This window comes from Carcharodon carcharias, chromosome 31 (genome assembly GCF_017639515.1).
Source record: "Carcharodon carcharias isolate sCarCar2 chromosome 31, sCarCar2.pri, whole genome shotgun sequence".
NCBI classification, from domain to species: domain Eukaryota; kingdom Metazoa; phylum Chordata; class Chondrichthyes; order Lamniformes; family Lamnidae; genus Carcharodon; species Carcharodon carcharias.
This window is the reverse complement of record NC_054497.1, coordinates 16,451,147-16,477,027: the sequence shown is the minus strand read 5'-3', so window position 1 is coordinate 16,477,027 and position 25,881 is coordinate 16,451,147. Positions and strand designations below refer to the sequence as shown.

Below are 25,881 nucleotides of genomic sequence, written 5' to 3'. Positions count from 1 at the left end.
TTTCTGTACAAGCTTTTAACATGAAACATTCATTAAATTTTCCCCTATTTCTGACACGTTCTTCAAAAACATTGTTTCAAGTTTAAGATCAGATATCCTGATAAATCTTGCAGAGTATTCCTGGATTTCTCTATTAAATAGCTGTTGTTGCTTGTATCTTCTCCCACTTTGCTGGGCTTATGAAAATTTGAGGATTGACTTTGTTCTGCCCCTGTCCTCTGGCAGTACATCGAGGTTCTATTCGCAGGCCAGCTTGCTGGCAAAACTGGACAGTGAGACTGCGAAGGCCTGAATGGGGCATATGGGGTAATTATAATCCATTGTGAAGACATCATCAGCAACACGGCCAAACTGCATGATGATGTAATTGGCTGGAAGACAGAGAGAGAAGAGTTATTGGGTTCAATGATCACAGACTGATCCAGAAGTTCTCACCACATTCTATTCAAACTGTTTCTCACCATCTGAACCCTCCTCTCCCAAACTCCCACCCCCATCTCCAACTCCAACTCTAACTGATTCTCTGTGGGATCAGAGCCCCATCAAACTGCTTTCCCTCCCTTCCATCTTTCAGCAATTGACACCAAGTTTGGTGGAAGCGAACTACCTTCTCCAAAATAAATCTTTTTGGCCTCAGAGTTGCCCTGATCCAGAGCCTTGACCCTTCACTGGGGCTTCACTGTTAAAGAAAAATGTTACAGGAAGTCCAGCCTGGTGTGAGGTAATGCCACATTGCTGACCCTTGAACCCAGCCTTGACCCTTGAGCCCTTTACTTACGGTCATTGGAATGGATGATTTGGAAATTCTTCACTGAGGCCTGGGTCACACGTCCATGAAAGTTCAGGACATAGGACTGAGTGTCTTCATTCCAGACTGGAGCCTTGTTATGCAGTTCGATGATATTCTCCATGTTTTTATTCTGCCATCGTGTCAGCAATGTCTCGTGTTCCTGGTGCCATAAACATACTCATCATACATCCTGTCAATAGCTCAGGTAACAATTCTGCTCCTGTGTGTAAGGCACATGGGCCTCCAACAGGACCAGCCGAGTGTGTAGGGAGTTAACTGCTCCTGAACACCTCCGGCAGCTCGGGGGCAAGGTCCTGACAGGAACACAGTGAAGACAGGACTGGGCTCAGCTGTGACAGGCACATGAGGAACTGATGTTTGTGAGACGATTGCGGTGCTTCGACTCAGGGGAAGAAATCTGTCCGGGCACGAGTGGAGAGAATCAACATGAATTCAATAATGGGACATGTTGAAAAGCGAAGACAAGCATAAGCTGTTTTTTGTGAAGTTGATTAAGGGAGAAATTAGTCAGGACACTGGGGAGAACTCCTCTGCTCTTCTTTGAATAATACCGTTGGAATTCTTTTACATTTATCTGAGGGGGCAGATGGGCCTTGTTTTAACGTCTCGTCTGACAGAAGCCATCTCATGCAGCGCAGTGCTCACTCAGTACTGCACTGGAGTGTCAGCCTGGATTCCTGAGGGACCTGGAGTTTGAAATCTGTGAATTCAAGGTGATGTTACTACCCACTGAACTGCAGCTGGCACATATCGGGTATAATTTTCAACAACTTCACCTCCCTCTGCACCCAATCCTCCCTTTCTGTTTACTCACTCAGGCATAGACTGCAGTTCAGTACTTGAAACAAACGCATGTGGCTTTAATGAAGTGGGAGGTTTGAAACTTTCCACAGGCTAGTCCCTCTCACTATCCATCGGAAACCAACAGGCAGTGCCCTAAAAGTCCTTGTCCCTGGCACAACCCTTGCTTTATTCCTCTTTATATTATCCGAAGGACTGGAATCTGAGTCATTACAAACCAGGTTAGTGATGAAAATGCACAGAAGGCTCCAAATTCCCAAGTGGGAGAATGGAATATGGGAGCAGGAGAGGGCCATTCAGCCCATCAAATGACTTCCCTTGGTGCACTGAGTTTATGAGAGGTTCGGATACTGTCCCACCCCACCTGAAGGGACTGGACTCACATTCTTGGGTCGAATGCAAACTCTCTCACCGTCCAGATTCATTCCTGGGATGATCACTGTCATTTTCCGTGGTCCCTTAAATCCAAGAATGTTGGTTTCCTAAAATGAAAGCAACAAGAAAAGAAAAATACATGGTTTGTTGAAGTTTTGTTCATGCTCCACATCTTTCTCTTCCAATCCCAATTATTTCTGCATCTGTGTCTGGAAATAAGAAATTTTGACTATTTAAGAAATGATTATTTACAATTACAATTCTCAAGCAGCCAAGAGTCCAGTCTTTGACCTTCATTCACCGTAACATTTCCAGTTTGCTTATCCCTCTCCAGTTCAAAACCACTTGGCCCTAGTAAAACCTTTACACTCCCCCACCTCGGTCCCTCCCTCGCCTTTACACTCCCCCACCTCGGTCCCTCCCTCGCGTTTACACTCCCCCACCTCGGTCCCTCCCTCGCGTTTACACTCCCCCACCTCGGTCCCTCCCTCGCCTTTACACTGCCCCACCTCGGTCCCTCCCTCGCGTTTACACTCCCCCACCTCGGTCCCTCCCTCGCCTTTACACTCCCCCACCTCGGTCCCTCCCTCGCCTTTACACTGCCCCACCTCGGTCCCTCCCTCGCCTTTACACTGCCCCACCTCGGTCCCTCCCTCGCATTTACACTCCCCCACCTCGGTCCCTCCCTCGCCTTTACACTCCCCCACCTCGGTCCCTCCCTCGCATTTACACTCCCCCACCTCGGTCCCTCCCTCGCCTTTACACTCCCCCACCTCGGTCCCTCCCTCCTTTACTCAAGTACAAAGGACACAGACCTGAACAAATCCACACTCCAAACGTTTGTGTTGCTAATGAATGTAACGCAGTGAATAATCTGAGTCACAAGATTCCAGGTTCAAATCCCACTCCAGGATGTGAGTACAAAAACCAAGGCTGACTCTCCACTGCAGCACTGAGGGAAGTGAGGAACTGTCAGAGGAACTGTCTTTCAAATTGCGGTGTTGTTTGGCCTCTCCGGTAGATAAATATAAGAGATCGCATAACATTCTTTCAAAGCTGAGCAGGGAGGAGTTCTCCCCAGTGTTCTGGGGCCAATATTTATCCCTCAACCAAGATCACATCATTATCACATTGCTGTTCGTGGGAGCTTGCTGTGCACAAATTGGCTGCTGTGTTTCCTACATTACAACAGTGGCTACACTTCAAAAGTACTTCATTGGCTGTGAATCGCTTTGGGATGTCTGATGGTCTCTTTTTTTGGGGGTTTCTTATACCCAAGTCCAGGTCATTTGTACCTATTGAGAAGAGCACTGATCCCAAAATTCTCTCTGCAGACACCACTGTTTACCTATCTCCACCCCAAAAACACCCATTCCACCTGTTCTGTACTTTCTGTCCAACCTCATAACCGGGTTTCCACATGCCATGTACACCAACATGTACCACACGTCCTTCAACAAAACACTGCTGTAGCTTCAAATAGACACAACTTAGCTTTTACAAATATGTGCTGTGTATTAATTTGCTTCTGTATTAAGCTTTCAGACTCCCGATATTAGGCTGAGTGAGCTGCACTAATCTGGTTTACTCTCTCTTTATGTACAAAATGTTACTTTGACAGCTCTCCAGTCTCTAGTACAACTTCCATAAGGATCTTTGAATGGTTGTGTTCTGAATCTCTCCTCTCTTATTCTCGACGCAGTCACATCAAACACAATGAATTACTTACATAATATACAGCAACTATCTCTTCCCGGAGAGTCATGCACTCTGGCACCATGGGTATTTTGTCTGGATTCACTCCATTATCAAATACAGTGAACTTGGTTCCAAGGACATTAGACCTGGCGTGAGGAATCGGAGACATTAGAGTTCTATCAGAGTTAGGGGCTGCTCGGTTTGGGATTAGGGTCCAATCTGTGGGATTTAAGGAAATGCATTCCAAGAGTCTTTGTTTGTACAGTATAATATGAAGCAATAAAAGGAAACATTTCAATCCAATAAATCCAAACAAACTAACAGCTGCACCAGATGTTGAGAAGCTGGTTTTCCACAGATTGCACCAGAGTCAGAGAGTCAGGGACTTGCTGCTCAGATTTTGTATTATTCTAGTGCAGCCGGGCACCGGGTACAGGGTACAGCCGGGCACCGGGTACAGGGTACAGCCGGGCACTGAGTACAGGGTACAGCCGGGCACCAATGTAAGGAGTCATTTCTTTAAGCAGTGAACTGTATGGAGGATCACTGTCATTCCCAATGAAGGGAGGTGGCTCCAAGGAAGATTCCCGAAACCCTCCCCTGCTCCTCACTGTACGAGAGTTTACAGCTCCCTGTCTGGGGGCGATCACTGCATCCAGAGCAGTTTCTTCTGCTTAAAATTGGCCTGAGACAAACAAACACATTTCAGATGGGATCATAATGAGAGAGAAGGCCTCAGCCTCTGGAGTGAAAGAATGGAGGATCTGAGTGATCCCAGCAGTTAATAACTGAAATGTGACCAATGACCTTCCTGGTGGGCTTTAGGGGAAGGGGAGCCCTGTCCAAAATTTCCCATCTCCACAAACTCAACCCATCTTCAGGCTTTGCAACTGAACAAAATGTCAAACTCACCTCAACTTCCCAATGAAGCTCTCTCCACCACGGGACAGGTTAGTTGGGTCAGTGGAGATCAGATAATTTGATGTTTTGCTCTTTTTGCGTTTGCGACCAGCCATCAAGAATATCTAAAAGTCATCACACAATTCAGACGTTTTACTATTTGCAGCTCCCACTTTGCATGGACTAAAAAATCAACTCTCCCCCTTACCCTCTACACCAACCCTCAACCTCCCCCTCACCCTCTACACCAACCCTCACCCTCCCCCTCACCCTCTACACCCACTCTACCCCCACCCTCTGTACCCACCCTCACCCTCTACAACCACCTTCACCCTCCCCCTCACCCTCCCCCTCGCCCTCTGCACCCGCCCTCACCCTCCCCCTCCTCCTCGCCCTCTGCACCCGCCCTCAACCTCCGCCTCCCCCTCGCCCTCTGCACCCGCCCTCAACCTCCCCCTCCCCCTCGCCCTCTGCACCTGCCCTCACCCTCCCCCTCCTCCTCGCCCTCTGCACCCGCCCTCACCCTCCCCTTCCTCCTCGCCCTCTCCACCCGCCCGCACCCTCCCCCTCCTCCTCGCCCTCTCCACCCGCCCTCAACCTCACCCTCCCCCTCGCCCTCTGCACCCGCCCTCACCCTCCCCCTCTGCACCCGCCCTCCACCTCCCCCTCCTCCTCTGCACCCGCCCTCCCCCTCACCCTCTGCACCCGCCCTCCCCCTCGCCCTCTGCACCCGCCCTCCCCCTCGCCCTCTGCACCCACCCTCCACCTCGCCCTCTGCACCCACCCTCCCCCTCGCCCTCTGCACCCACCCTCCCCCTCGCCCTCTGCACCCACCCTCCCCCTCGCCCTCTGCACCCACCCTCCCCCTCGCCCTCTGCACCCACCCTCCCCCTCGCCCTCTGCACCCACCCTCCCCCTCGCCCTCTGCACCCACCCTCCCCCTCTCCCTCTGCACCCACCCTCCCCCTACCCCTCTGCACCCACCCTCCACCTCCCCCTCGCCCTCTGCACCCACCCTCCCCCTCCCCCTCACCCTCTGCACCCACCCTCCCCCTCCCCCTCTGCACCCACCCTCCCCCTCGCCCTCTGCACCCACCCTCCACCTCCCCCTCGCCTTCTGCACCCACCCTCCCCCTCGCCCTCTGCACCCGCCCTCCCCCTCCCCCTCGCCCTCTGCACCCACCCTCCCCCTCACCCTCGCCCTCTGCACCCACCCTCCCCCTCCCCCTCGCCCTCTGCACCCACCCTCCCCCTTCCCCTCGCCCTCTGCACCCACTCTCCCCCTCGCCCTCTGCACCCACCCTCCCCCTTCCCCTCGCCCTCTGCACCCACTCGCCCCCTCGCCCTCTGCACCCACTCTCCCCCTCCCCCTCTGCACCCACTCTCCCCCTCGCCCTCTGCACCCACCCTCCCCCTCTGCACCCACCCTCCCCCTCCCCCTCGCCCTCTGCACCCACCCTCCCCCTTCCCCTCGCCCTCTGCACCCGCCCTCCCCCTCGCCCTCTGCATCCACCCGCCCCCTCCCCCTCGACGTCTGCACCCACCCTCCCCCTCCCCCTCTGCACCCACCCTCCCCCTCCCCCTCGCCCTCTGCACCCACCCTCCACCTCCCCCTCGCCCTCTGCACCCGCCCTCCCCCTCCCCCTCCCCCTCTGCACCCGCCCTCCCCCTCCCCCTCGCCCTCTGCACCCGCCCTCCCCCTCCCCCTCCCCCTCTGCACCCACCCTCCCCCTCCCCCTCGCCCTCTGCACCCGCCCTCCCCCTCCCCCTCGCCCTCTGCACCCGCCCTCCCCCTCCCCCTCGCCCTCTGCACCCGCCCTCCCCCTCCCCCTCGCCCTCTGCACCCGCCCTCCCCCTCCCCCTCGCCCTCTGCACCCGCCCTCCCCCTCACCCTCGCCCTCTGCACCCACCCTCCCCCTCGCCCTCGCCCTCTGCACCCGCCCTCCCCCTCGCCCTCTGCACCCACCCTCCCCCTCCCCCTCTGCACCCACCCTCCCCCTCCCCCTCTGCACCCACCCTCCCCCTCCCCCTCTGCACCCACCCTCGCCCTCCCCCTCTGCACCCACCCTCGCCCTCTGCACACGGCCTCACCCTCCCCCTCTGCACCCACCCTCCCCCTCGCCCTCTGCACCCACCCTCCCCCTCCCCCTCCCCCTCTGCACCCACCCTCCCTCTCGCCCTCAGCACCCGCCCTCCCCCCTCCCCCTCTGCGCCCACCCTCCCCCTCCCCCTCTGCACCCACCCTCCCCCTCGCCCTCCCCCTCTGCACCCACCCTCCCCCTCCCCCTCGCCCTCTGCACCCACCCTCCCCCTCCCCCTCGCCCTCTGCACCCACCCTCCCCCTCCCCCTCCGCACCCACCCTCCCCCTCCCCCTCCCCCTCGGCACCCACCCTCCCACCCCTCCCCCTCTGCACCCACCCTCCCCCTCCCCCTCCCCCTCGGCACCCACCCTCCCACCCCTCCCCCTCTGCACCCACCCTCCCCCTCCCCCTCCCCCTCTGCACCCACCCTCCCCCTCCCCCTCCCCCTCGGCACCCACCCTCCCACCCCTCCCCCTCTGCACCCACCCTCCCCCTCCCCCTCCCCCTCGGCACCCACCCTCCCACCCCTCCCCCTCTGCACCCACCCTCCCCCTCGCCCTCTGCACCCACCCTCCCCCTCCCCCTCGGCACCCACCCTCCCCCTCCCCCTCTGCACCCACCCTCCCCCTCGCCCTCTGCACCCACCCTCCCCCTCCCCCTCGGCACCCACCCTCCCACCCCTCCCCCTCTGCACCCACCCTCCCCCTTGCCCCCTGCACCCACCCTCCCCCTCGCCCTCTGCACCCCCCCTCCCCCTCGCCCTCTGCACCCACCCTCCCCCTCGCCCTCGCCCTCTGCACCCACCCTCCCCCTCCCCCTCGCCCTCTGCACCCACCCTCCCCCTCCCCCTCGCCCTCTGCACCCACCCTCCCCCTCCCCCTCCCCCTCTGCACCCACCCTCCCCCTCCCCCTCCCCCTCTGCACCCACCCTCCCCCTCCCCCTCTGCACCCACCCTCCCCCTCCCCCTCTGCACCCACCCTCCCCCTCCCCCTCTGCACCCACCCTCCCCCTCCCCCTCTGCACCCACCCTCCCCCTCCCCCTCTGCACCCACCCTCCCCCTCCCCCTCTGCACCCACCCTCCCCCTCCCCCTCTGCACCCACCCTCCCCCTCCCCCTCTGCACCCAGCCTCACCCTCGCCCTCTGCACCCAGCCTCACCCTCGCCCTCGCCCTCTGCACCCACCCTCAGCCTCTGCACCCACCCTCAGCCTCTGCACCCACCCTCCTCCCCATACCCACCCATCCTCTGCCCCCACCCTCACCCTCCTCCCCTCCCTCTTCCCCTCCCCCACGGACAGCAGGGAGGCATTCCATAAGGATATTCCTCCAATTTTCGCCTCACTGGGTGACTGGAGTCAGGAACTCACCCAGCAGGATTTGGAAGCACAAATCGGAGTCAGAGTCCCTTTAGAGGTGGATTTGGCTGGGCTGGGAAAGGGTGTTAGACCTCCCTCGCCTTCCCGCCCACCACCCACCACCTAGTCAGCCTATCACACCCAGGCTGTACAGGACTCCTGCCTGTCACAGTGAAGTCAGGGTTTAAAAGTCACTTCAGGCAAGACACAGACACCCCAGCAGCCAAACTGTGACACCCCTGGACAAGTCGCCTGTCTGATCTTTCAAGGGTTTGAGTGGGAGGCACAGGGACAGATACAACACCTAAAGGGAATTTGAAATAAAAATCAAAAGTTGGCCACAATTTAGCTAAGTAAAGAAAATTGCTTTATAGAACCAACAAAACCTTTAGCCATGGGGTTGAATGATGTTGGAGTTTGGGGAACTCACTCTGCTGGGAACCTTCTCCTGGACCCCAGGTAAAGTCCAGTCTGGTGTTCCTCACGAGAGGATCTGGACAGATGTTGATTCATCAGAACCTCCTGCCTGAACATCTGGATCTAAAATCTAACAGGTACCTTTTTCCCATCGTCTCTCTCCATGTGTAGGTAGTAAGTCGGAAACATTCCCTTATCCATTCCCTTCTTGTCCCTGGTAATCCGACACTTAACAACTGTCCCTTGTGGTGCAGGTTTGAAGGCAAATTCCTCAAGTTTACCCACTTTAACCGAGACACTCTCACATCTGGGACTTTCCTAAATAACAAAGGATGAGATGACATCAGCCGATCAGGAACGTGGAATGTCCGAGTAAAATTAATGAAGAATTTGCCCTAAAGCATCACATTAATAAAGTGTCAAATAAACTGCGAGTCTGTTCATGGATTTAAAAAATTCACATTTCGCAAATCTTCCATTGGAGCCTCCCCCCCCACACTTGCCTCCCACCCCCCACACTCCCCTCCCCAACACCCACACCCTCCCCCACCCCCTCCCCTCCCCCCCACACTCCACCCGCCCCCCACATCCCCCCCGTCCCACACTCCCCCCCACCCCACACTCCCCCCGTCCCATACTCCCCCCAAACCCCGTCCCACACTACCCCCCTCACACTCCACCCCCCATCCCACACTACCCCCCTCCACACTTGCCTCCTGCCCCCCACACTCCCCTCCCCAACACCCACACCCTCCCCCACCCACTCCCCTCCCCCCACCCACACTCCCCCCACCCCCCACACACTCCACCCCCCCCCCCCCACATCCCCCCCGCCCCACACTCCCCCCGTCCCATACTCCCCCCAAACCCGGTCCCACACTACCCCCCTCACACTCCACCCCCCATCCCACACTTCCCCCCCCATCCCTCCGTCCCACACTACCCCCCAACACTCCCCTCATACCCCCCACCTCCCCAATTCTGGTCCCCCAATTCCCCTCCCAAACTTCCCCATTCCCATCCCCCAATTCCCCCCAACACTCCCCCATTCCCGTCCCCCACTCCCCCTACCCACCCCCACTGCCCCCCTCCCCAGCCCCACTCCCCCACTCCCCCCCCTCCCCAACTCCCCCCACTCCCATCCACCACCCACCTCCGCCCCCACCACCCCCACACCCCCATCCCCCAATTCCCCCCCACACTCCCCCCGTCCCCCAATTCCCACCCCCACACTCCGCGCTTGTCCCACACTCCCCCCGACTCCCCCCCCCACTCCCTCCCACTACCCCCCAACTCCCCCCCCTACTCCCTCCCACTACCCCCCAACTCCCCCATCCCCCAATTCCCCCCCACACTTCCCCCCGCCTCGTCCCACACTCCCCCATCCCCACTCCCCATACCCCCACCCCTCATCCCACACCCTCCCCACTCCCCCCCACCCCATTTCCCACATTTCTCCACCTCCACCCCGCTCCCAGACTCCTCCCCGCCCGTCCCACTCTCCCCCCACCCTCCCACCACCACCCCCCACGTCCCACCCCCCAACGTCCCACACTCCCCCCACTCCCTACCTCCCCCACGTCCCACCCTTCTCCCCCTCCACCCCTCCACCCCGGTCCCAGACTCCTCCCCCCCATCCCACACTCCCCAACCCCCCACATTATCCCCCCCTCTCCATTTGCTCCTTGCCCCCACTCCAGTTTATGCATCGTGTTTGTCACCCGAGTTACAGATGATTCCAAAAAAGAAGCAGAACAAAGAGTTGAAAGAGGGCAGGTGATTGGCTCACTCACATTAGGGGATGTTTTGCCAGAAGCTGAGTCCAGCTCTTCACAGCTGTGGATCTGCTGACAGATGTTTTCCTCCTCCTCTGTCTCTTTCTCCTCATCTCCCAGATCCTGTTCATCCTCAGTCTCATCCTCAATGAGCTTCTGTGAATGAGCTGAACAGGGAGTCAAACTAACAACTGACATTTATTCAATTCCAATATTCACAAACACGAGCAACATTTTTATTGCTCCAGTATTGGCGACTGTGCCTCTCGCTGCCTGAGCCCTAAGCTCTGGAATTCCCTCCCTAAACCTCGGCATCTCTCTATCTCACTCTCTCTATCCTCCCATTGGATGCTCCTTAAAACATTTCACATTGACCAAGCTAACATTTCCTTTATGTGACTGGGTATCAAAGTTGGCTTCATAAACCTCCAGTGAAGCACCTCGGGATGATTTATTGCATTTAATGGCGCTGTATAAATCCATGCTGTTAAAACCTCTGACTCACGTTTGTTGAGCAGAAGCTGGGTAAATTTCTGCTGAGAGTTTCTGACAGCCGGTTGGGCAGTTCCAAGTAAACCTTGGAGCAACTTTGAAAAGATAAATCGAACAATAAAAATGTTCGTATTAAATTGAAATTGCCTAGACTCAGGGGCCTGTTCCTGTTCTGTCTTGGTAGGGTGCTGGTGCTCATGAGAATTAGCATTGAATCTGAGACATGCACAGGACAAGATCAGGCCAGGGTGCAGTTCCCTTCTGATTCTACAACCACTGCGATGCAGGTTAATGAGACAGGCCACCAATATGTGACTAAAACAGCTGCATGATTCAATCAGATTATATTCTCACCGCAAACCTCACTCAGTCAGTATTATCCAATTTGCTCCTTGTTGTAACAGCATCATGATGGGCTGAGACCAACTTCCCCAAATCGGGGAGCTGGGGGTCTCAGGCTGTTGAAGAATCCTCTCACTTCCCCCTCCCAGTGTACAGAAACCATCCCCCCACCACCACCAATCCCCGACCACAATCATTTTTACCGCATTGTTATGTTCTTTGTGGGGCACAGGTTTCAGTGTCACAGACACCCCCACCCCTCCCTCACCCATTGGCCGACATGAGTTGTTCAACTGTGGGGGCTGCACAGCCAGTGTTCAGCTGATGCTCCTGCACTGAGAATAATGCTGCTGAGGTCAGGGTGAGACAGAGACCATGCTGCAGTAACATAGTAAATCTGTGCAAAATCCACTCGGACAGATTGCAAAACACACACCAAAATCAGGGGACCGATGAACTGTATCCCAAACACCAGATTGAACCACTGAGGATTCAACAGCCTCAGGACCAGCACAGAAGGTGTCAGGCTGAATGACTGGCGCTCGAGCAGCAGGATCCCACATGACCAACTGCTCAAGGTGAAAACAGAGTTAGAATCCTAGCCATACAGTCTCACATAGTAACCCCCTCTGTGAAGCTGGTAGGGTGAGCGGAGGGACACCCTTTACAGGGGGTGGGGTGGGGGGGTGGTGGTGGGTGAAGAATCATCACCCTGGAGGGGGTGGGGGTGGATGAATGTTCGTGATGATTGGCTTGAAATTATCCAGAACAGTTTTGACATCAAGATCTTTGGAAGAGTTCCGTGTCCAGGCAGGGTTTGGCGGAAGCCTGGGTGCTGAAGACAGGTTTGATTTGGATAGGGGTGGGAGTGGGGGTATCGCGGGGTGGGGGAGTGGGGAATGTCACTGCTGTACATGGACAGAAACCTCTGCACCTTTTATCTTCATTCCCCTGTTCCTTTTGGCCACGACTGTCACAGTACTGACTTCCTCCTCCTGTTCCTCACTCGATTCCTCCACTGTGAAGACCTCAACCTTTTCCTCAATTTCCTGCAGCTGCTCCTGGATGGCACCATCATTGCCTCCTGGAATTAGACAAGGCAACGGTTAACTCCAATTCCACCACAAGACAAGCCAAACCCCAAGTGTCCTGGTGTTCACAATCCCACTCTGTCCTGACATCGCACCAATTGATTCACAAGAAGAGATGGTCAGAGATAGAGAAAACTGACCATCAATCGCTGAGGATTTTATCCGACTTCACTCAAAACTCATACAAACATACGAATTAGGAGCAGGAGTAGGCCACTCAGCCCCTCGAACCTGCTCTGCCATTCAATAAGACCATGGCTGATCGGGATGTAACCTCAACCCACAATCCCGCCTACCCCCGATAACCTTTCACCCCCTTAACCCCGAATCTATCCACCCCTGCCTTAAAAATATTCAAAGATTCTGCTTCTACTGCCTTTTCAGGAAGAGAGTTCCAAAGACTGACAACCATCTGAGAGAAAGGGATTCTCCTCATCTCTGTTTTAAATGGGTGACCCCTTATTTTTAAACAGTGACCCCTAGTCTAGATTGTTCCATGAGAGGAAACACCGTCTCCACATCCATCCTGTCAAGACCCCTCAGGATCTTATATGTTTCAATCAAGTTGCCTTTTACTCTTCTAAACTCCAGTGGATACAAGCCTAGTCTGTCCAATCTTTCCTTATAAGACAACCCGTCCATTCCAGGTATTAGTCTGATAAACCTTCTCTGAACTGCTTCCAACGCGTTTACATCCTTCCTTAAATAAGGAGACCAAGGGTGGAATTGTCCCAGATTTGCGCCAAGGGCTGTCACAGGTGGGTCCTGCCTCATTAATAATCCACCCACGGGAAACACTCTGGCGAGCGGGCGAGCAAATAAACTCGGATTTTCCCACTGTGACCTCAGTGCTTCCTCGCTCCGGGCACCATATTTAAATCACTCCAGAGCACAGCCGACTTCATGTCTACAGACCAGGACTGCTTCAGGTGACAGATGGTCCCAAACACAAAGACAGCAGCCCCAAGTTTGGTGAGGTCTCTCTGGAGCGCCTGCTGGACACAGTGGAAGCCGTCACAATGTCCTCGACCCCCACTCTGGCCGCAGGAGGTCTACCAGAGTCACCAATCCAGCCTGGGAGGTGGTGGTCACCCAGAGGAGATCAGCCACCCAGTGCCGGAAGAAGGTGAATGGTCTCATCCGTTCCACCAGGTAAGTCAACTACCTCATCCCTCCCAACCCACACACACTCACAAGCCCATCACACATCCACAGGGATCTCACACATCAAGGGACAACACCACTAACTCTCACACACACCCTCACATCCCCATCAGGCTCATACCCTCTGGAGCTCACGTCCCCATCCCGTCCATGGCTCCGCTCACCACACAAGCATTCCCCTCAGTGCCATGTGTCTTGCTCACACTCTCTCCATCTGTTTTCATGCAGGAGAAGCTGACTCACAACAGCAGGGAGAGGTCCCAGACCTGGGGGTGGAGTGGCCCACATTAGGCCCCTCACTCACTTTGAGGAGTGAGACATCACGCTGACTGGTGAGGGCGTGGACCCTGCCTGCGGTGAGGGGAGGTCAGCGGTGAACACCCACCTGAGGATCCTGCACCACATCATCCCTCTCTCAATACAAATGTGAGTGCTGTCTCTACTGCTTGGAGGCTTGGTTTACTGGGAGCTCTGCCAAGTGACTGACACCCTCAGCCAGCCAGTCCTTCAGCTCCATCCACCTTCTCACCTCCAGCCATTGAAGAGCTGGAAATAAGCAGCCTGGAAGACCCATCACAGCACTTACCCACACCCTCCACCAGCGCAGAGACACACACCTCGGTGGGACCTAGATCTAGAGCAGGCTCGGGTTCACAATCTGGTGGTCACCGCACGGACACGTGTCCGCAGCAGGAGGAGGCAGGTTCAGCCGAGCTCCCCGGCACTTGGACGGCTGCTAGGGAAGAGGCATCTGTGAGGTCCGAGTCAGATAACAAGCCTCTGGATTCAACCTTCCAACTCATCCTGAAGAGTCAGCAGAAGGTGGGGGAACATCACACAGAGCTGTTGGGAGCCCTCAACAGAGTGGCATGCGAGTGGGAGGGGTGCGTCCGCTTGCTCTTTGATACAGTGGTGCCCACATGTGCACACGTGGCAGTCTCCACGGGGAGGATGGTGGACGCCATGGAGACCCTGGTCCAGCAGAATGTGGAGATGTGAGCAGACCTGCACTCCATCGCGGGAGCCATGGGTGAGTTCCTGCAGGGCTGACGTGAGAGGGAAGCAGGGCACCTCAAGGTGCTCCTTCCCCTCAAGGAGTCAGGCCAGGGCCTTCAGGCACCCAAAGAGAGGAGGAGCAGCAGCTGGACAGACCAGGGGCATCCACTCAGGAATCTCAGCAGCTGCCCTCTCCCTCAGAGTTCCCTTTTCCTTTGATCCCCTCAACCTCATCCTCTGTCACCATAGAGGGAGCAGCCGGCCCACAGGAGGACTGCCAAAGCAAGCTGGGGACCTTAAGGCATTGGCTCTCCAGAAGACCCACTCCGAAGTTATCAGAGGGAACAGGGCCAACCATTGCACAGGCTGTCTCCACCCCTGCTGCAGATGTCGGGGTAACACCTACAAGTGTTAGGCCTAGAAAAGTTAAGAATTTCTGATCACAAGTGGTTGTACGAGTGATCACATTTTGTCACTTTATAATCTGAAAATATATTCTCTTTCACTGAACAATACATAATGGTGTCTTTCAGCTTCAGTTACAGGCTTTGCAAGTCCTCCCACTGCATCCCCACCCCCACTAGTAGTTCAGCTGCACACAGCCGTCCCCACGAGTGATTCTGGAAGGAGGTATATGTGTGTATGGCAGGGCCTTTCAGAGCTTCATGCAAGCACTCGCCCATGCACACATGGGTCCTTCCTCCATCAGACTCATCTCAATACCCAGAGCATTTTCAATGCTGCCTACTGGGGTTCCCTTTCAGTTGTCCATCTGAGCTGACCTGCATCTCCGCTCACCCGCTGAGCACACTCCCATGCAGCACCTGTTCCCACCCACCACGAGTCTCCTTTCACCTTCGGATTTAGAAGCACAGTGCACGTAACATTCTCCTTTAGTTCCCCCGTCCTTTCCCCTCCCTCAGTCACTCATGTCCTTTCCCCCATCATTGTCAACATCCCTGAAAACCACCTTCCACCTCCGCACCATCACCTACCAGCTACAGCCCTTACCCCTTGGGGATGTCCAGGTGAACGTGCACGTTCCCTACCTTCCCGAAAATTCCACCCTCATCCACCTTAACCTCCGTGACCTCCTCCTTGCCACCCCCAGGGTCTGTGTCTGCCTCTGAGTCCCCATCAACCATCCCTCGCCGTCCCTCCCGCTGCTACCGACACAACCTCACCCTCTCACCTTCCAACTCACTTTGCCCCCTCTCACACTCATCATTCCCTCCTACCACACCCACATTCACTTCACTCCCCAGGAGGGAGTCATTGACTCCACAGACACATTCACCTTGCACATTCGTCTGGACATGCCCCAACCCCCCCACAACTTACTCCCTCCTCCCCCCAGACATCTTACACCCCCCAGGACACCTTTGTCCCCTTACACCTACCTCCCCACTTGCTGCATTGTCCCCTGTACTCCCCCCACTCCCAACCTCACACCCCCCCCAAAACATCTTCATCCCCCACCTCCCAACCTCACTGCCCCCCACCCACCCCCAGTACACCTTCCTCTCCCACTCATAGCTTGACATTCCTCTCACTCCCTGCGGCCAATCATCCTTAGCAGCCCAAGACCAAGACCATGATGTCCTGAAGCAGACCCAAGACCTCCCACCTTCTGTCAGCTGTTCTGTGGTGGAGCAGTGTCCATGAGGATCCAGCCAGTAGGCAATCACCCTGTTCCTCCATGCTCCGATATCTGTCAGCCTCCAGCGTCTTCTGATTAGGGGGATGCAAAGCGGGTTTACGCCAGCTTCGAGTGGGATTTACACTCCACCATGTCAGGCACCATCCGATTAAACCAATTTCTGGCCCTCCCACCGAAATGTACCCATCCCCTGCCAACGGTGCTGGACAATTCCACCCCAAAACTTTACGCAATACTCCAGGTTGGTCTCGTCAATGCCAAGTGGAACTGAATTGCCCTTGTAATAAGCAATAGTCTAACACTCTCTTCTCCCCCATTCTAACTCTCTCTTTCCTTGTCCTTTCTCGTCCTAAACGTGTGTTTCTTCTCTCAGCCTCCCTGTCTGGACCTCCGTTTTTGTTGGGGGCAGTGAGAACTAAGCTTCCTTTTCTTGGGATTAGAGAAAAATTACAGCACAGGAAAAGGCCATTCAGCCCATCATGTCTGCACCGGCCAAAATAAAAATTAAAAACTAGCCGCTCATTTTAATCCCACTTTCCAGCCCCTGGTCTGTAGCCTTGCAGGTTACAGTGCTTCAGATGCAGATCCAGGTACCTTTTAAATGAGTTGAGTGTTTCAGCCTCAACCACTAATTCAGACAGTGAATTTCCGATGCCCATCACCCTCTGGGTGAAAAGGTTTTTCCGCATGTCCCCTCTAATCCTTCTGCCTTAAATCTACCTTAAATTGAGCCCTCAGCTAGGAGAAACAAGTATTTCCTGTCTACCCTATCTCAGCCCCTCATAATTTTGTACCCCTCAATTAGATCACCCCTCAGCTTCCTTTGTCCTAAGGAAAACAACCCTAGTCTATCCAATCTCTCCTCATAGCTGCAGTTTTTAAGCCCTGGCAACTTTCCTGTAAACCTCCTCTGCTCTGTCTCCAGAGGAATTATGTCCTTCCTGTAATGTGGTGATCAGGACTGTATACAAAATTCCAGCTGTGGCCTAACCAGCATTTTATACAGTTCCAACATTACATCCCTGCTTTTGTATTCAATACCTTGTCCATATGCTTTTATTATCACCTTCGACACATACTCTTCTTCTTCAATTAAACAGTTGAAGAATACTGTGTCACCTACACAGATCAGGAATTCAATCTCCGATCTCTGCTCATTACCAGAGTAAAGGCTGCCAAGTAGCTACACTCACAGAAAGAGAATCAGCCTGGGTGGTGCTCCTCCTCACTGAACAATAAATGCTGCAGAGTTCCTGTGTGGATATGGAATGGGGGCAGGATCAGCCTGCACCTTCAGAAATGTATCTGTATATAGAATTATTTTACAGTGAGAGTCAGCGTGTGGGGGTCTGGGGCCCGTACCCCAGTGAGAGTCAGCATATGTGGGTCTGGGGCCCGTACCCCAGTGAGAGTCAGTGTGTGTGGGACCCGTACCCCAGTGAGAGTCAGTGTGTGTATGGGACCCGTACCCCAGTGAGAGTCAGTGTGTGCGGGACCCGTACCCAAGTGAGAGTCAGTGTGTGCGGGACCCGTACCCCAGTGAGAGTCAGTGTGTGTGGATCGTATCCCAGTGAGAGTCAGTGTGTGCGGGACCCATACCCCAGTGAGAGTCAGTGTGTGTGGATCATACCCCAGTGAGAGTCAGTGTGTGCGGGACCCGTACCCCAGTGAGAGTCAGTGTGTGCGGGACCCGTACCCCAGTGAGAGTCAGTGTGTGTGGGACCCGTACCCCAGTGAGAGTCAGTGTGTGCGGGACCCGTACCCCAGTGAGAGTCAGTAGCTTCAGAGACGCAGTATGGGGAAAGTGCTGATGTTTGTCTGGGGTAACAGGAAGTGTGATGAAGGTGGTGAGTGACCGGCTGTTGGGTACAGACCTGTCCTCTTCGGTTTCTTTTTCTTCAGTGTTTGAGCAGCACTGGATGATGAGGAGTCTGTGCCCGACTTTGGATCGGGAATCGGAGTTTCAGACACTGAGAATGCTGATCCACAGGAGCCATGTGAAAGACATGGAGATAAAATTAAATAAAGAAAGATTGGATTTAGTTTTGGCTAAATGACTAATGTAGAATAGAGGGCAGTGGGATTCATGGGAAATAGGACACAATGAGACACACAAGCCAAACATTGCAAATCTGAAACAAAAACAGAAAATGCTGGAGATATTCAACAGGTCCGGCAGCATCCACAGTGGGAGAAACAGAGTTAATCTTTCAGGTCAATGTTCCTTTCATCAGAGCTGAGAAACTTTAGAGATGTAACAGGTTTAAAGCAAGTATACAGGCAGAGAATGGTGATGAGAGGAGGATAAAATGAAGAGAGGGTGTGGTGTTCTACACCTGATATCCAGGTGGTGAAGGATGGAACTGGAGCCAATCTTTACACACTTTTATAAGCATTTATTCCCAGAGATACACATTAATATGTACCTGCTAACCCACCAACCACAGCTTAGTCAGTTCTCATTCATAGGGGCACAACTGAATGCTCAGTTTATGTCCACCACCTGCATATAATTAAATACAATGAATAGTAAATTAAAGTGGTGGGGAGCAAGCCAGAGGGGAGTAAACGACAAAAGGAATGATGATGCAAGACAAAAGGGGTTGATAATGGGACAAGAAACAATAAATGTTTCTAGGAGAGATGCGAATGTAAAAAAAACAGAATCATTATGAATAATTACCATCCAAAAAACAAACATAGAAAAGGGAGTAGGGGTGACGATGAGTCTGGAGGCAGTAAAATGCCTATTCGAAAAAACATTGGCTTGAGCCAATGTTAAGTTTCATCAGAACAGGAGTAGGTCTAGGACAGGGAGGTCAGAGTGGGAGCGGAATGAGAGGCTATCAGAAGCACAGGGCCATGCTTGCGGATAGAGTGGAGGCGCTGCACAAAGTGGTCACCCAGTCCATGTTTGGACTCCCCAGTGTAGGGGGGGACTGCATTGTGTGCAGTGAACACTGTACAGTAATCTGAAAAAATACAAGTAATCCCACTGCTTCACTTGGAAGGGTTGTTTGGAGCCTTGGACGCTGAAGCGAGGAGGTGAAAGGGCAAGTGTTACATCTGTTGCACTTGTATGGAAGAATGCTGGTAGGAAAGGGAGGGTTTGTTGGGTGTGACTTAGGAGTGGGTATTGCGAAGGGTACAGTGCCTTTGGGCTGCTGAAAGGGCGGGGGGAGAGGCTGGGAGGGTGTTTTTGGTGGTGGCATCATGCTGGAGTTGATGGAAATGGCAGACGATGATCCAATGAATATGGAGGCTGATGGTGTGGAAGGGGAACCCTATTGTGGGCTTGGGAGGGAGGGGAAGGGGTGGGAGAGATGGAACTGACTTGGTCAGGGGTGCCAGAATCCTCAGGTGAGGAAAAAGGAACAGTTTGATGGCAAACTGGGAATGTACATCATGGAGTATGGGATGAGTAAAGGGCCGGAGGGTAATCAAGTTGCAGTTTATGATGTGGAATGCCTAATTCTGAAAGGCAGAAAAGCAGTTCGCGATGTTCACAGCAAAACAAGTTCAGCAAGTTCAACCTAACACATCGAATGACAAATAAAAGCAGCAAGCTACAGAAGGACTTTGTAGCTAGATCTATCATTTATTCATGTGATTGCTTTTTGCCTCAGTCACAATATTTTCATTGAAAAATTCAGACTCTTTATACCAGGTGTAGAGTAACTGCTTCATTCTCTAGATAACCACGTATCTTTCTCTCCAGAGTAGGTTTCATACCTTGAAGCGATCATTGCTAATGGCTCAGCAATCAGACAACATCAATCTAGCCCTGTCTGTACAGGTGACGGTCTGACATGGGCTCCTCCTCTCTGGTCCCCAAACTCTCCCAGTTGGTAACCACGCTGACTCTGAGCTGTTGCAGTGACTGAGCTGATCTTTACTGACACTGAGCACTGGTCAGTAAATCCTTGCATGGACTGCTGCACACAGAGTGACACCTTTCATCACCACCTCACAAGCTAATTCATGAAATGAAGGGTTTGTCTTTTGAGGAAAGTTTGAGCAGGTTGGGCCTGTACATGTTGGAGTTTAGAATAATGAGAGATTCTCTTACTGAAGCATTTAAGATGCTGAGGGGTCCTGACAGGGTGGATGCTGAGAGAATGTTTCTCCTTGTAGGGAATCGAAACTTTTTTTCTCTCATTAATGTTTCAAAATCTCTCCCCAGCCAGGGGAGGAGGCTGGATCATGGAAGATATTCACGGCTGAGTTAGACAGATTTCTGATCTAGGGGGGGGAGTCAAGGAAAGTGGAGTTAAGGCCACAATCAGATCAGCCATGATCTTACTGAATGATGGAGCAGGTTTGATGGGCTGAATGGCCTCCTCCTGCTCCTATTTATCTTCTTCATGTAGAATTGATTCAGTCATTGGTGAGAACGTTGCAAATTTTCCTTTAGCTCTATCAGTGATCAGGAATTCCCTCACCTTCTTTCCGTCTCTGCCTTTTCTCTCGGTTTGTTCCTCTTTGCGACTTCACTTTGAAAGGAGTTTGGAGTTTGACGGCCAAATCCGGCACCATCACCTTCCAGTCAGTGTTCAGGTCTTCTGCACAAGGTGGAAAACAGCGTCAACAGAAACAGAGAGAGACAGGGAGGGAGAGGGGGCCGGGGGAGGTGGGGAGGGGGGGCCGGGGGAGGTGGGGGGGTGGGGGCCGGGGGAGGTGGGGAGGGGGGGGTTGGGGGAGGGGGGGTCGGGGGAGGTGGGGAGGGGGGGGAGAGAGGCGGAGGGATGGGGAGGGACAGGCGGAGGGAGGGGGGAGAGAGGCGGAGGGAGGGGAGGGACAGGCGGAGGGATGGGGAGGGACAGGAGGAGGGATGGGGAGGGACAGGCGGAGGGATGGGAGGGACAGGCGGAGGGATGGGAGGGACAGGCGGAGGGATGGGGAGGGACAGGCGGAGGGATGGGGAGGGACAGGCGGAGGGATGGGGAGGGACAGGCGGAGGGATGGGGAGGGACAGGCGGAGGGATGGGGAGGGACAGGCGGAGGGATGGGGAGGGACAGGCGGAGGGATGGGGAGGGACAGGCGGAGGGATGGGGAGGGACAGGCGGAGGGATGGGGAGGGACAGGCGGAGGGATGGGGAGGGACAGGCGGAGGGATGGGGAGGGAGGGGGAGAGACAGGGAAAGAGTGACAGAGATAAAGAGGGTGATTCGTCACTCTCGGACTGGGTCACACCAGGAGTTGCTCACTCAGGGTCTCTCTCTCTCTCTCTCTCTCTCTACCCCCCCCCACCCACCCCCCCGCAGTGTTTATTCCTTTGTCCAGAATTCACAGAGAGATGTCAACGAGTGACATGTCGGAACTCCTGTATTTGAACCCAAAGCCAATGTAAGGAAAGGGTTAATCAAACTGCCCCGAGGTCTCTTTAATTTATTACATTTAACTTTCAACTTTTGGATTTTGAAGATTTGAACAACTGAACTGGGGATTGTAAGGGGGTTTTGAATTTCCACCTGAAACACATGAGGCTTTCTCACAATCTTGTGATATATTAAATCAACAATAAATTATTATTTAATGCATAAAAATCCATGACCATTTAATTCGACAGTGTGAACCTGATTAATTTGAGGAGTAATTTATCATCCCTCCCTGTGAAAATCCAGGATCAAGCTGCTGTTTATCTCAGTTGCTCCTTGCCTGGCCGACCTTTGCCCGGACTCTGTACTCTCTCTGTCCTTGCCACCGTCGACTCTCTCAGTTCAAAAGGGCAGTTCAGATTTCCTGCTCCATTCTCCACGAGTTCCTCCACAGCCACTTCCAGTACATCTGTGAACAGCAGCGTCAGATCAGCAAAGGGCGACAGAAAACACACAGAGTCAATTTGGGCTGGGAACTGGGTGAGTTTGGGGGGGCAGGGAGGGGTGGAAATGGGGAGAGGGTCACAACCACTTCTATTTCTTAAAGTGCTGCTGCTGTTGCTAAGACTGAACAATGCCCCCACCCCAAACCCAGGAGATATCCCACTCCGCGCTCACAGTCCCGGTTACTCCAGCCTGATCCTGTATGTTTGGTTTGATTCCTATTGATATTCAGCAGCTCTCCGATAGGGGTTAATAACAACTTGTTCTGGACTATTCACATCGGCTTTGGAACTAAAATCTAAAGTGACCACACTGGGCACCGTCACTCGGTGACCCAACCTCGCTGGGCACTGTCACTCGGTGACCCAACCTCGCCGGGCACCGTCACTCGGTGACCCAACCTCGCCGGGCACCGTCACTCGGTGACCCAACCTCGCCGGGCACTGTCACTCGGTGACCCAACCTCGCCGGGCACCGTCACTCGGTGACCCAACCTCGCCGGGCACCGCCACTCGGTGACCCAACCTCGCCGGGCACCGCCACTCGGTGACCCAACCTCGCCGGGCACCGTCACTCGGTGACCCAACCTCGCCGGGCACCGTCACTCGGTGACCCAACCTCGCTGGGCACCGTCACTCGGTGACCCAACCTCGCTGGGCACTGTCCCAATGAGACTCAGACCCTACAGACACAACACTAATTTCTTAATCAAGCCCCTGGAAATGACCCTTACCCTGTCTAAATCCCACCTAATGTGACACTTGCTGAGTCATAGAATCATAGAGGTCTACAGCACAGAAAAAGGCCCTTCGGCCAACTGAGTCTGTGCCAGTCAAATGAGTATCTAACCATTCTAATCCCATTTTCCAGCACCAGGCCTATGGCCTTGTATGCCATGGCATCGTAAGTGCACATCCAAATACTTCTTAAATGTTATGAGGGTTTCTGCCTCTACCACCCTTTCAGGCAGAGATTTGCAGATTCCCACCACCCTCTGAGTGTAAACATTCTTCCTCACATCCCCTCTAAACCTCCTGCCCCTTATCTTAAATCTATGCCCCCGGTTATTGATCCCCCCACCAAGGGGAAAAGTTCCTCAGTACAAGACTGTCACCCTCCACATCTAGCTCCCAAACAGCAGTCACTGCCATATTCTGACTCTCCGTGACCCAATCCCACGTTACCTTTTCCCAGATTCCACACTTGTTCCTTGTTGATAGCCACATTGCGAATATCTAGGTCAACAAACGAGCCGTCACCATTGTCAAGTGACTCTAACTGGAGCTGAGTGCTCGGAATCTCTTCCACTGGAACCTTGCAGGAAAAGTCTTTGTGATGAGAGAATGAAATGGAGAACTGTCAGAGAGAGAGAGGTGTAGCAGTTCTGAGCATCCCACCCCACCTCCCTCCCAACCTCCCATCTTCCCACCTCACCCTTCCTCCCACCCCCTCCCCCCCAACCTCCCCTCCTCCCACCCCCCCCGAGGGGGCATATCAGAGTGCACCTGGGATTACCCAGGCTTGGCCAAGGTGCAGGTTATAGGTTTTATGTGTTTGCAGTTTAGGAAAAAAAAATGGAATATGTATGACGTTTTTTCCCGGCCTGGAAGCTGATGATGGGCCTATGGGTCAGTCCATGATAAAGCTAAAGAAATGTGCCCTTTGGGTCATGTTAAGAGCTGGAGGTAGTTTAAGTAAGTTGTATTTGTGGGTGTTAGGAACAAGATATAGCTTTAAGTTTAATGTATATTTTTTATTTGTGGGTTAAAAAGGTGAAACCTGGGTCTAGTTTCATTTTAGAGTGGAGCCAGCAGCTCTGGAGCTGTTTGTTTACATGCATTTTAATGAGGTTTTGTGACCCTTGAACTGGGGAGCTGTGTTTTAGGGGGTTTAGTGGTTTAGGAAAGTTAAAACAAAGTAGAAATAAAAACTCGGCTGTTGCCTAGCAACAGAAGTCCCACACACACAGGGAGAAACAGAAAGCAGTTTTAGTTCAGTTGGAAGAAGGAGCCAGGAGGAACTGGACACAAAAGAGGGAACTGCAGGAAACAGGTTTCTCTAAAGAACAGGAGAAAGTCCCAGAACCCAGGGAGTGGGACAAAAAAAAAGTCAGAAGAAGACACCCAAGTCAAAGAACAAGAACAGGAATCTAAACAAGTCCTGTTCAGTGAAGTTAAGGCTCTGAATTAAAAAGAGAAAGATGCAGGGAGGAGAATCAAGACAAAGTGGGCTTGCAAGAAACCAGAAGATCTGAGCAGACAGCCAAGGGTTGGTGGCTCCTTGCTATGGGTATGTGAAGTCTGTTCCTGTGTGTGTGTTCCTGTGTGTGTGTGTGTGTGTTCCTGTGTGTGTGTGTGTGTGTTCCTGTGTGTGTGTGTGTGTTCCTGTGTGTGTGTGTTCCTGTGTGTGTGTGTGTTCCTGTGTGTGTGTGTGTGTTCCTGTGTGTGTGTGTGTGTTCCTGAGTGTGTTCCTGAGTGTGTTCCTGAGTGTGTTCCTGAGTGTGTTCCTGAGTGCATGTTTTGGATACTATACCTGAAAGCACGTTAATGCTGTGGGTGTTGAATGGTGATATCTGCTCATCAACTTTTCTTAGCTGTCTGGGCTTCACCTTGGCATCTGGGTTTGCCTGAACCATCAGGACATCCTGTCGCTTCCGTCTCTGTTTCTGTTTCAAGAGATTCCACTGGGAAAAGGGAACAAGCAAACAATTGTTCTGTGTTCTCAGCACCTGTGTTTCCACTCAACTCTCATCTACTCTTCCATCAAACTCTCCCAGGGCAGGTACAGCACGGGATTAGACACAGAGTAAAGCTCCCTCTACACTGTCCCCATCAAACACTCCCAGGACAGGTACAGCATGGGGTTAGATACAGAGTAAAGCTCCCTCTACACTGTCCCCATCAAACACTCCCAGGACAGGTACAGCACGAGGTTAGATACAGAGTAAAGCTCCCTCTACACTGTCTCCATCAAACACTCCCAGGACAGGTACAGCACAGAGTTAGATACAGAGTAAAGCCCCCTCTACACTGTCCCCATCAAACACTCCCAGGACAGGTACAGCACGAGGTTAGATACAGAGTAAAGCCCCCTCTACACTGTCCCCATCAAACACTCCCAGGACAGGTACAGCACAGGGTTAGATACAGAGTAAAGCTCCCTCTACACCGTCCCCATCAAACACTCCCAGGACAGATACAGCACGGGGTTAGATACAGAGTAAAGCTCCCTCTACACTGTCCCCATTAAATACTCCCAGGACAGGTACAGCACGGGGTTATATACAGAGTAAAGCTCCCTCTACACTGTCCCCATCAAACACTCCCAGGACAGGTACAGCACGAGGTTAGATACAGAGTAAAGTTCCCTCTACACTGTCCCCATCAAACACTCCCAGGACAGGTACAGCATGGGGTTAGATACAGAGTAAAGCTCCCTCTACACTGTGCCCATCAAACACTCCCAGGGCAGGTACAGCACGGGGTTAGATACAGAGTGAAGCTTGTTCTACACTGTTCCACATTGACTTCAATCTCCAAACACCCATTCAGTTTCTCCCTGGCTCTTACCTGATTGTCAAGCTTCTGCTTTCGCAGGTTCTGACCGTCTTCATCCATAACACTGTGAGTTTGGGGAGAAACGTGGGATATCAGTACACACATGACAATCAGTAGCTCAGAGCTCCACCCAGCACAAAATTGAGCTTGGGAGTCTGGAGAGGAACAGTCTCCTCCCCACCCCACCATTGGCAACTCAGGCTGCTGACACAAACTCCATCTAAAAAGAGGAAAAGGAACACCTAAAAGTTAAGATGGGAGAAAGGAAATGAAACTTTACCTCCCTGGGAGTGTTGTGGAATAAACTGAAGAATTCTCAGCCCTGGGATCCAATGCATAGTTGGAGCCAGAAAGAGAGAGAGAAAGAACATAGTTGTTATCACTAATATATACAACTCACACAAACCTTTAGATAAGAACAAAAAACCACGGATGCTGGAAATCCAAAACAGTAGTCTACTGCATTCGTTGCTCCCAATGTGGTCTCCTCTACATTGGAGAGACCGAACGTAAACTGGGCGACCGCTTTGCAGAACACCTG

The 25,881-nt window shown here is 53.5% G+C and overlaps 1 protein-coding gene across 1 annotated transcript; it reads right to left on the bottom strand.

Annotated features, from left to right (window-relative positions):
- Positions 1-237: 237 nt before the first annotated feature.
- Positions 238-25,400, bottom strand: LOC121271593 (tubby protein homolog). The gene is made up of 14 exons (XM_041177627.1): positions 25,353-25,400; positions 24,316-24,466; positions 22,968-23,111; positions 21,602-21,748; positions 20,403-20,519; positions 17,835-17,939; positions 11,984-12,133; positions 10,234-10,382; positions 8,582-8,758; positions 4,598-4,710; positions 3,717-3,831; positions 1,996-2,094; positions 779-950; positions 238-371 (listed from the first exon to the last, which is right to left on the bottom strand). Exons 1-14 carry the CDS (start codon positions 25,398-25,400, stop codon positions 238-240), a joined length of 1,821 nt encoding a protein of 606 aa, XP_041033561.1.
- Positions 25,401-25,881: the final 481 nt, after the last annotated feature.

What these genes read in the sequence shown, in the direction of transcription:
- LOC121271593 (XM_041177627.1), bottom strand. Translation starts at nt 25,400, where the DNA reads ATGGATGAAGACGGTCAGAACCTGCGAAAGCAGAAGCTTGACAATCAG. An exon ending in AAGGCAGAGACGGAAAGAAG is followed by an intron (nt 17,940 to 20,402) that starts GTGAGGGAATTC and finishes CCTGTGGATCAG; the next exon opens with CATTCTCAGTGTCTGAAACT. An exon ending in CAGGGGAATGAAGATAAAAG is followed by an intron (nt 10,383 to 11,983) that starts GTGCAGAGGTTT and finishes CTCCCTGTTCAG; the next exon opens with CTCATTCACAGAAGCTCATT.